A 12,271-nucleotide genomic window follows, 5' to 3' on the forward strand; every position below is an offset into this window, starting at 1 on the left:
GAACACTACAATGAAATCAGATGAGTTCAGTCACTCTGCACACTATGGTTGAATGAAATTTTAGGTAAGTCATTCTCTAAATTCTGAATTCCTCAACTGTGAAATAGAAATATCAGCTATACCTATGTCAAAGGATTTGCTGTAAGAATCCAATAAAACAATGTACACAAAAAATGTTCTAAAAATGGTAAAGGATCTTATGAGCCAATCTTTAACACTAGTGAGTTACAGTGTAAATTTTATATCAGCACACTCTCAAGAAGAAAAATAGGTGAGAAAAAGCCACAGAAAGTTTAAAGAAGAACATTTCCACAGTGCATTTATTTGATTCCTTATCCTTTGCTGGTTTAATAAAAGAAATTTTACTGTATAGTTTTATAAAGGAATTCTCAAAGGACTCAAAATTTAGATGATAATATGCAAAGTTGGATTCTCTTAGCACGGCCCAAACAACACCTGATCTATTAAGACATTCAAAAAATAAGAACATTTTATAGAAAACAATTCTACAAATGTTTTGAATGTGCTCGTAATTAAAAATTATGAAGAAAATGTAAAATTAAAGGAAATATACTACTAATATTTTCTTCTAGGAGTTTGTATTTGACATTGATTTTAATGTTAAATACATCATGGTGTGACTAGAATACTTATTAAAAATAAACATCCAATACATCCAAAAAATTAATTTTTACAACTTATTATTTTACCACAAACCAAACTGGCTCAATGTCTCTTTGGAAAAAATAAAGTTTCAATGTTAGTGCCATCTCATAAACATTCGAATGACTAGAATGACAAAATAATAGTTTTAAAGCAAAAAAAAAAAAATTGAGAATTTTAATTAAACAGGTACTAACTTCCCAATGTTTAAATCAATCTTTCCATGCAGTAACCAAGGAATCACACCACTGAATGCTTAAGAGAACATTTTATTTATACATACAAGTAGGAAGACACAAAGCAATTTCATGACCAAAAGCATTTCCATTTTAAACGGCATTCCACATTAATTGGGGGAAAAAAAAACTCTGCTAGCTGATGATTTCAAAATTAAATTTTTGAAAACCACGTCACTTAAAACACTCACGCACTTCTCAGAAAACATCAAAAATAATTTTTTTAACTGTGATAGTCTACGTTCTAGACTACTAAATATATACACTTGACTGAAACTGACCATGTGACTTCAACACAGTTCAGGATGACATTTTTTACTGCATGGTATGCAACAAATATGTAACATAATTCCATATTAGACATTTTTATAGATCACTTTCAATTTCTTAAAATTAATTGTAGGTCCAGGTGCTGAAAATCCCAAATAACAGCAGAACATAAAAGAAAATATTTTAAATTTCTACCGCACCTTTTCTTTCCAGTATTTCAGGAAACATATTCAACCATAATGGAATTATGGTTTTAACTTCATCCCAGATTCTCCTTCAAATGCTTACCGTTCATTCTTGCTTTGAGCAGTGACAAAGCATGTAATACACTGCTTACATCATATAACTCAGAAAGCCCTACCTGAAACAGCCTACAGAGTGTCAGGTAAGCGCCTTTTGAAAGATTAACGACTATGATTTATAGAAGAAAAGAAGAAGATAAGAAACTCAATATAAAATTTTATATTAAAAATTAACTTTCTAAATGATACTATATACCAGGAAAAACAAAACAAAATTAAAAAAAGGCACTTACCTCACTTCCCATAGACTGGTTACACGATCCAGCTGGGTCGATAGGACAACACCAGCTTAGTGGATGCTGGGATTTCACCTGGAACAGAAACTAGTGACCTATAACTTTAGCAGGTCTAAAACCAAAGAAGCAAAAATCAAGTGTATAATTTTACATTCTAAGCTTCTCTTTCTTGCTGCTATTTGGGGCTATCAGCACATAATCCTACAATTAGTTCACTTTAAAATATATATATGTCTGTATATATATATATTTTGACCAGTCACCATTCAAGAAAACATCCCTGTGGGTAGCTAGGAATGCTGAACACTCTTACCTGCCCCTTAGCATCCTCGGGCATGGCTTTAATGTGCATTCTCTTTAAACAACGAATAACTCCATCATAAAACTGAACTGTGAAAGTTCCTGAAATAGGAGCGAGTCAGCATCATTAGAAAATATAATTCAACCTTACAGCAACACATGATATAGAACAAGCAATGCCCTGACAGAAATAAACACCCTATGATTGCAGTAACTGCAAACACACTGCTAAGGACCCCACCAAGTTTACTGAGTTTATTGTCTCTTTCCCTGTAAAAATAACTTTGATTTCCCTTATAAAGTACACAAATTAAATCTTGATAAGTTAGTTGCATGTAATTTTGATTTTTACTGGAGGATTTTAAAATTTATAACAATTTAAATATATGTTAAATAACATATCAGGTATGTTATACCTGAAGAAAATAAAATCATTACTTACAAAAATGTATAATATTTCTAAGAATCATCATTTGCTCTCTTTGAAAGCTTCTAAATAATGGAGAGAAAGATCTGCTATAGGGAAAAAATCATTTTCTCAGGAAAGGATTATTCCTTTGCAATATTAATTAACTGGCAAACAAGAATTATAGATTCACAGGCTTTTCAGCTAGAAAATATACGTATCGTCTGCACAGCAGTCTTCCTGTGCAGATAAGAACACTGACTTCCAGGGAGGCGAAATGCTGCATCCAATGACAGCTAAGCAGCAGCACAGCCATTAGCTTAAAACCCTGATTCCCCTCTCTTTCCCACTGAACCATTCTGCTTTTAGGACTCAATATTCTGTTTATATGGCTATTTCAAAGCATATTCACTTTTTGTTACAGACTCCATGCTTTCAAGTCTTTTACTGTACTATCAGTACTATCAGAAAACATCAGTTACGTAGATTTTATACTTATGGAAATTCCAATGTTTTTCTATCATTTCCTATACAAATGAGGGCAGAGTGCCACTTCGACCTTTACTAAAGAGGTATAAACAATTGGCGCCAAAGCCAATAAATCTACGTACAAAGATTTTTCTTTTCTTTGTAATTTGAATAACACCATTGATTTCATATCTTTCTATAATTAGCATAATGTACAAATCACAGATATAAAGATCTAAACCCAAGTTATGAAAACAACTGATGAGCTGAATAGCAAGAAAGTAAAGAATCTGGGAAGACTGTGAGAATGCCAAACCGCATGAACCCCTTACACCCCAACATTCTTGCCCCTGTCCTCCTCCTTCACGGGGCGTTGCAGACAACAGCAGGCTCTTCACTACGCAGACCGTGCGTTCATCCCTCCCTGCCGTTGCTCACACTGCTTCGGCTGCTGTGATGCCATCCTCCTTCCTAACTCCAGCCCACTCTTCAAGGATCAGCTCTTCAAATCCCACCCATACTATGAAAACTTCCCTGACCACTCCAATCTACACTGATCTGTCCATTCTCTTCAACTTCTCTAAGACATATTACATATACCTAAATGTTCACATTTGTTAGTTTTGTTTAGCTTTTGTAGTGAACAGAAAACTCTTTGAGGGCTTCCTTTTTCTTTCTTTTTTTTGGCGGGGGGCAGGGGGATAGTGGCAGGTGGCGGGGGAGGCTCATCCACCATGTGGGACCTACAGAAAAATGACCAAATTAATACTTCCCATGGAAATTTTAAAAAAAACAAGTTATATCTGCCAATATTTCACTAAGGGCTTACTCAAAACTACTCCTGAAATGGCAGAGGCTGCAATCAGTAACATCACTCTTCCACTGACGTAAGCTTAAATTTCTATATAACATGCCCATGGACAAACAGGATAGGATAAAAAATGAGGGTGGTTTGTTTTTGTGTATGTTGTATGTGTGTATGCATATACTTGTAAAAGAAGCTTTAAGCATGGAAGAAAGGTCCCAAAGCTCACACATTTAAAGAAATCTCTCCTAATGAAAAGAGAGAGCATTGTTTAATTTTGCTTTGCTTTGTTCCATTTTGGGTAGATCCTATTATCCTACGAAACTGATTCATTACTTCTTTTCCTTCCAAAAACTGTTACTGACTGTCTACTCTGTGCTGGGCTCTGGACTAGACACTTGGGGAGCCAGTGTGAGTTAAGACATGGGAATAAGAGCTCCATAACACAGCTCTCCAGAAGTTTAAGTGAACAGTGATTTAAAGGCCCCACTAGAAAAGAAGTAACCTGCAAACTTAATAACTGAGATGTCCCTCAGGTGACCAGTAATAAACTCATAGCCATATTTGTTATTTCAATTAGGTAAACTAATAAATTGGACCTTGGCTTTTGTAAAGTTGCATTATCATTTCTAGCTAGACAACTATGATTTACTTTTTTACACCTAACATTTCTTAATATATGTCTTTTTAAATGTTTTCCTCTTCTATCTTCTCTTACCTCAATTTTTCTCAAGTTTTTTGTTAGTTTAAATTCTCAGCTTAAATCCCTTCCATGGTTCCCATCACCTCCAAGTAAAATTCAAATTCTTTAGGAAGACCACAAGATACTTCATATGCCAATCCTTGCTTCTCTCTCCCACCTCTTCTGCTATTCTACAACCTTTAAAGGAATCCTTCATTCCAGTCACATCAAAGATTTGCAGTTCCTTAAAAATGGCATGCTTCTCTACTATTCTTTTGCATACACCATTTCTTCTGACAGAAAAACCTTTTCATCCGTCCTGTTCTAGATAACTTGTCTGGCTTTCAAGATACAGTTTAAAGTAAGTATCCCCTTACTTAGGTTAAATGCCCTTCTTGCAAAGAAGTTGTCACTCAATGTGTTTTTTCTCTTTTTTTTTTTTTTCGGCCATGCCATGTGGCTTGTGGGATCTTAGTTCCCCAACCAGGGATTGAACCCAGGCCCTCAGCAGTGAAAGCGTTGAGTCCTAACCACTGGACCACCTGGGAATTCCCTCAATGTGTTTCTTTAGTAAAAAGAATGAATGAGTGGTCGAGTTTAAGAAATAACTAATAGAAAACCAATGTATTTTGGAAAATACACTTACAAGTATTTCACGACTGTTTTAAATGAGATTTTAAACAAGAAATTTAAAAAATAAAATATTTAAGTATATTTCCAATAATAATTTAATGCCTTTCTAAATTAATGCCTTTCTAAATTAATCGGTCTACAATTTTTAAAATTCATTATCTGTCCAACAGACTCTCTCGTTTTATGCCACACTAACACACCTGATTTCTGTGGTACTTTCAACATTTCTGATAAGTTCAGTAACTTTTTATCAGTAGTAATATTAGATACCACAAAAGGCTGTTAGAAAAACTAATTCTCAATTATCTACAGAAATCAAGAAAAAAAGAGCAGGGAGAAAAACGCAATAAAGGAAATCCTCAAATTGAAAAGTTCCATACTCTTTCCTCACAAAATTGTACTGTGTTTCACTTCCAAGTTGAACTGATTTGAATTTTCCTATATCTTTAGCACTCAGGTTGAGATCTTCATAAAATAACTTAGTCAACAAACTGGAAACAGAGAAGTAGAAATAAAATGCATATAATATAAGCCTGTCAACCGAAAGCTGAAACATTTTAAGCAACTGTTTACCTCTACTAATTTAAACAGTCTATTTCGGCAGTGTATTATGTATCATCTTATTCTATACACTATGTAACATATTGATGCTCCTAAAAAAGAGTATTATTAGAAGATTCATTAGGTTAAGTGTAAAACAAAGAGAAGCAGCAGCTATATGTAACAATTTCATACATTAATTAAAATTAGAAATATAGTTAAATTTTACTATAAATCCCATTTTAATTCTCAGATCATTCCAAACACATACCTTCTTTGTTAATCGCCTCAATCTTGGCAGGGTAATAGCGACAGTCTGTCCAACGAGCCAGAACTTCTTCTCCGGCTTTAAAATCCTATTTTAAACAACTTTTAAGATCAATACCATGTATAATAAATAAGCATTTCCTTAATAAAAAACAAGCTTTTGTAAAATTTAACAGAATTCCTTTTAAAAATACATCATTACATATCTGGCAAACAGAAAAGCTTGCTACTTACAAAGAAGTCTTCCTCGTCTTTTAGCCCTTCTTTTCTTAATGCAGGTCTCTCAAGGGGTCTCAATCTATTGCTATCCCAGTAAATCCACTCATCATAACGATGACTCCAGCGCTCAAAATGGACCAACATCTTGCCCTCCTCGTAGTCAATTTTTTCAATTCGTGATGGATACCTCAAAAATAAAAAGAGCCTTCATATCAAAAGAAAATTCTTACATTTGTTTATACAAAGTATTAACTGAAATACTGCTTACTATTACAACCATAAATAAATATGGATCCATATTTTTAAACTACTGACCAACAAAGTTTGCTTTATTCTTTGTCTTTTCTTTTTAATGATTGTTCTCAAGACCTAATGAAATAGTTTGATACACTCCCAGTGGAAATATAAATTATATAATTTAGAATATAAATTGTGCTGTCTTGGGAAATAATTTGGTAACATGTATCAAGTGCCTTAAACATATCCCTCCTTTTTGACCAAATAATTCCAATTCTAGAACTATATACACAAAACATTTATAATAACAAAAGGTAGAAGCCATATGATTAAGAAAACTGAAGACTGTCTATAACGATACTAACAATGGTATATCCACTGAATGGAATATTATATAGACTTTAAATGTAATGCTTACAAACGATTTATAATGTAGGAAAATGTAAAAAAGTAGTACTATGTTCACTAGAATTATAAGTATAGAAAATAAATTTGTCTAGCAAAAAATATCAACATGTACATTTATCTCTATATGGCAAAAAAAGTACTTTCTCTTTTCTGTTCTTCTACACTTTCCAATATTTTATAATGAGCATCAGTGATGGTAGGGAAAGCTCAAACCTTCAGTTTAAAAATATAAAAATAACATCACATTGTTCTGTCTTTATGTGTGCTGATTCTCTTACGATGAATTCCAAAATAAAAATTAGTTAACTTGAAACTTTTAGCACAAAAAAGGCCTCTTCATTCCTAATGTACTGTATTAAATGTTCACAGTGACTCAAAGGTTTTTTTAAAAGTAACATTAAATAACATTCAAAATTCAACAGCAGCATACGGTAGATGATTCAGCCATAGAGTTTATCTCATACTTTTGCTGGTTTTTGATAAATCTCAATTTTTTATTTTCCCTGTGGAATAAATGTAAATTTATATTGTTAACATAAATTTAAATATAAAGCACAATAGACCTCACATAACTTTGAAATCTAGGCACCGATTACTACCTGCTTCACAGATCCCTCATGCTGTTCAAGGCTTTTTATGCGTCTCCAGGGCCCTGAACTGTTCTCTGGTATAGCTTCTTTCTTTCCTTCCTTCAGTCTAAGGAACTGAACCGTTTGGAGTTTCCTCAAACACAACAATGCGCTGTCAAACGTCTGTGCTTTTGTACCTTCTGTTCCTTCTGCCTGGACCTCAGCTGCCCTTCCCTTCCTCTGTATGCTCATCATTCAAGACTTGGTTTAACATGTAGCCACTTGTGTGAAGACTTCCCCGACTCTCCTCCCCCTGGTGCTCTCACTGCACCCGTCTCATCATAATCATCTCTGGGCACGTTCCTAAACTGTGTGCTGTGGAGCATTTACAGCCCTTGAGACATTAATACATGTGACACAAAAAAAGGGTCCCGTGGTCAAATAAGCTAGGGAAATGGATTAAATAAACCGTTTTCTTTACTGAAAGACTTCTTGGTCCTGTCAATAAGACAGAAATAAAGCATGCACTATTACCAAACCATGTCACCCTTTCATCACAAAGTATTTATGAACATTTCCTGAGAGAGTAGAGGTCTAAGGAACATGATGTTAGCAACTACTCTGGCCTGTGAGTTTCGGGGACTGAGTCACGGCCACCTTTGTACCCCCAGCATCTTCACAGTGACAGACACACACTGGCTACTCAGGGAATGCTCGGCATGAATAAGAAGTGACGTTAAAGAAAGAAAATCTGCACGTTTCTTCAGAACTAAGAAGGCTGTCGACCCAATTATAACTTTATGTTAGATCTTACTCTTAAGTCTTTTTGAGGGAATAGGTGTGGGTAAGGAAACGTTTTGTCCAAGAAAAGCATGAAAACAAGAAAACCTAGGGGATTGATATACTCCCTGAGGTGGATATGCCGATTCCACTCATTTAGAATCAGTGCTATAATGCTTGTCTTTTGCAGTGTTGCTTTGATGTGTTTTTGCTGCTTTGGTTTTTAAAACATAAAAAATGTCAATAGCATTAAGGGAAGCCTAGAGATATGGTTGTCCTTTAGTTTATTTTTCAACATTCACTAGCCACTTAACTACTATAAACAGATGTTCTATCAGTTCTAAGTTTCTAATTTATGTGTTTATTATCATATCTTTCTGATTTTGAAAAAAAAAATTAGAGGTTTATTCCATAGGTTCCTTCAAATTCTAAATGTACACAATTAAATGGTAGGTTAAAAGGAAACATACTTAACTCTTATCTTCAAGGAGCTTAGCTTAGTGTTAGATGAAGAGAGAGAAGCAGCAGAATATTGACAGAGTCATAAATCCATCAGGCCCTATGTTCTTTCTTTACTGAGCATCAGCTGATTTTTATATACCTTATCTCATTAGATCCTGGTAACCATGGAAGGTACAGATAACACAGTCACCATTTAACAGATGAAGACTGTCCAAGGATACACATGGTAAGAGTATTCAAAGTCAAAGCTAACTGGCACAAAAAGCCTATAGGAGAAATGGGATAAGGCCTGTATCAAAGTAATTATACCATACATGGTAAACTGGTAAGTATATATAACATTTTTTTTCTCCTTTGTATCAAGCTTTTATTTCTGAAAAACCATGAATATTGAGGTGGACATATAATAACAATTATTTGGTAAGGGCCCAGATATTATGCTTTTGACATAGCATGAGATTAATGACAACATTATAGCAAAGGTATCTAAAAAGAAAACAAAAATTTTTGTCAGAGTTGATACTCTCATTAACAGATTTCCTAACAAATTTAGTTAGTTCTTCCTGAAGACAGTGAGCAGTGGGATACTAACTTCATGCTAATTTTGACTATGATTTCTCTCTGCCACTATATAATGTTTTTATATATTTTTTTTTGTAATTTGAATATACTTTATTTTTTTCATTGACGTATAGTTGACTTCTCAAAAATTCGACATAAGATGCTGTAATTAATTGTTCAGAGAAAATTGGAGCATTCACTGAAGGTTCTTGGGAGACATTATCTATGTTGGTCTTGGTGGGGAACTTTAAGGATTTAGACCTAATGAACATGGTACGAAGGTAAAGTGTATACATAAAGCATTGCTCATTTATTCAATCAATGTTCATTTACTTAAAACCATCATGTGACTCAGAGTTAAGCAATCTACCATACAAGGAGGATTCAGACAAGTACACTGTCGTTTCTGTCCTCATGGACCTCAGGATCAGAGATTGGAGGGGCACTTCAAGGAAACAGTTCCCTTTGGCTAGGCTACACGGTAAGTAGTAAGGTGAGTAAAGGAGAATAGTGGGACATCAGACTGGACTGGTTAGCTAGGTTCAAACTAAAGGGCTCTGAAACAACGCACTAATGAAATGACCCTTCATTCATTACATTCAAACAGGGAATCCCGTAAAGTCTGTACTTAATTTGGTTATCAGTTACACCTTAGAAAAAAATCCTAACATCAAGATCTTTGCTATACACGTAAAATGCACAAAATGGCAATTTAACATATAGTTCTATACAGTGAAATGATTTCCTTGTTCAAGATGGCCCATAGTAATAATGCCTTGATACACACAGTGAATAAAAAATACTTCCAAACAAATGCATTCACAAATGCCTCTGGATCTTCAACGACAGCAATACTATTTTGATGCACAATTTATGTTTTATCATAACTGAGTGTGAATGGAATGTAAGATCTTTCTTACTGAATTTGGAAGATGTCATGATCATGTTTTATTTCTTTTTTTTTAAAGAATGAATCATGAAAGCTGTTAAGAGTAAAGAATAGTGACTACGCTGGGTCCCGAACATTTATAAATGATGCGGAAAAGATTTGAAAAGTAGGAGACTGGGGTTTCAGAGTTAAAACAATTAGGGATAAGAAGAAAGAAAAAGAAAAAAAACATAGTTGGCATCTCTCCAGGGCACAAAGAAAGAGATGGAGAGAAGGCAACCTCACTAGGACTATGATCCCTCAACGCCAAAATTCTACATAGAACTCTACTACTCCTTATCGTGTCACTGCAAAATACCATAAAATTGCCACTGTCTTCCCTATTATAATCCCACTTTGAAATGCTTGCACTGTTTAAATGATATTTACTTGTATAGAAATTAAGGGACTGCCTCCATTGCTCTGGGCCTACCTTGCCCTCATATGTCTTTTGCACTTGAATCTTAGAGAGCACAGTTTACTCTGAGCAAACTTAGCAAGAAAAATAATCCACCCTAAATTGTTTATTAGGTTTAATGGAAACAAATAGCATTCAGAAACACTGAGAAGTCTTTACAATGATTCTTGCTGAATTTAACAGAATTCTCATACATGCAATTCTACTACTGTAATCTCTCAATTGATTTCTTAGGACTCTTTCTGAATCAGTGTGGTCAAAATCCTCTAATGGTCAAGTTCAACTGTAACAACAGAGTAGAGCAAGACCATTACCAAAAACGAAAATAATTTTCACCTTCTCTGAACTCTTGTTAACTCTTTATTGCCTCATCTAATACCAGCATTTTAACACCGTCACTGGTGCCTCCCACTTACACAAGATAGTTCAGAGAATCAAGATTTATGGATTCTGAACTAAACCTGTAACCCAATAAGAACCAGATACTGACCAAAGAGGTTAGCTACACACTGAATATACTGTATTGGTTCCCTGTAACATCAACTCTTTTGTGTTGTCAAAACACAAAGAGAAGTGAGAAACCTAAAATGGGAATTACCATTACAGATGAATTACTATACTGGCTCACCGGTGTTAACTGTTTTACATGGGCAGATCCTGACTGACAGCTAGATCAGGAAACATGATCCCCTGAGGCTATATGAAAAAAACACTTTGGTGTAGATGTGTATGAGTATTCTCTTGAGAGAGGGGTTCCCAACTTTAATCAGATTTCAAAGGGTTCCATGATCAAAAAAAAAAAATTCTCTGGAAGGCAAGATCATCTATTAACACTGAAAACTATAGGTGTCCCACTCTCCTTGGAAGGAAGAAAGAAATGATGGGCATGCAGCTATGTCAGAACTACAATATGATAGATTAAAAAAAAAAACTTTTATATTCAATGCAGTAACAGTAAAACAATTAAACATGATTTGAATTTAGAGAACTCAATCTGATTCACCTAGTTTGATACATCTAGATTTTTACCTGTACTGATAGAGAACATCAACCATGAGGAAATGATAAGGGAAATTCCTTGATACACTGATGGCCTACAATCTCCTACACTTAAGCCAAAGGACATGGTTGTTAACTACTCGTTGATAGGTTACAACCCCCTGAGCAAGGCCAGACTTTATCAAACATCCCAAAAACCATCAGAATTCACTCTGAGATTTAACTAATCATTTGAATAAGTGCTGTATAAATCAAAAAGGCAATTAACCCAATAAATTATTCAAATTATGTATTTTAAATAATAGTCCTGTTCTTGTTTATATTGGTAAGACAATAAAATTTCTAATTTATATAAATTTAAAAACTGACAGTTCCTCATCCATTTCATTTAACTCAACACTGAGTCTCTAATTCACTGTATGTCAAGACACTAAACTAGGAATAAAGCTACAAATACAAATAACAATCAACAAACTCAGATTCAGCAGGGAGGGGAGAGAAAAAGGGAATCAATAAGCTAATACAATTACAATATAGCACATAGAGGGAGTACCTAAATTAGATGTTCTCTTGGATAAAGCAGTTCTTCGATTTTTAAAGGATGAAATACACTTAAAATACGACTTAAACATAATGTAAATGTTAGCAGAATCTTTGGGAGTTAGAATTCACAATTCACAACAGTCTTGTTGGTAAGAATTACATAGGCAAGAAACTCTAACATGGTATCATGAAAAATGACTAAGACATATTGCAAGAGATAGAAATAGAGACCTTTCTTACATACAATTGTCAGGAAGAGGATTATTTGCCAAATAATAAAAATTAATGGAGAATGAAGTCCAAAGCAAACATAATATTCCTATAACCTACTAACCTTTT

General features: G+C 34.2%; 1 protein-coding gene across 18 annotated transcripts in view; it reads right to left on the minus strand.

Moving 5' to 3' along the window:
* Window positions 1-12,271, minus strand: part of PHF20L1 (PHD finger protein 20 like 1) — a gene marked incomplete at its 3' end in the record, with an annotated part of 77,034 nt that overhangs the window by 53,875 nt on the left and 10,888 nt on the right. For 9 of the 18 annotated variants that reach the window (XM_082363756.1, XM_082363759.1, XM_082363764.1 and 6 more), the window contains 4 exons: window positions 6,043-6,214; window positions 5,813-5,897; window positions 2,021-2,109; window positions 1,705-1,794 (listed from right to left, as the gene is read on the minus strand). In XM_082363756.1, the coding sequence (XP_082219882.1) occupies window positions 1,705-1,794; window positions 2,021-2,109; window positions 5,813-5,897; window positions 6,043-6,214 (436 nt within the window). Of the gene's footprint in view, window positions 1-1,704; window positions 1,795-2,020; window positions 2,110-5,812; window positions 5,898-6,042; window positions 6,215-12,271 lie in introns of those variants that run through there. The other 9 variants (XM_082363750.1, XM_082363766.1, XM_082363765.1 and 6 more) reach the window with 3 other exon arrangements.

Source organism: Balaenoptera borealis, assembly GCF_965194805.1.
Source record: "Balaenoptera borealis genome assembly, chromosome: 17".
Classification (NCBI taxonomy): Eukaryota; Metazoa; Chordata; class Mammalia; order Artiodactyla; family Balaenopteridae; genus Balaenoptera; species Balaenoptera borealis.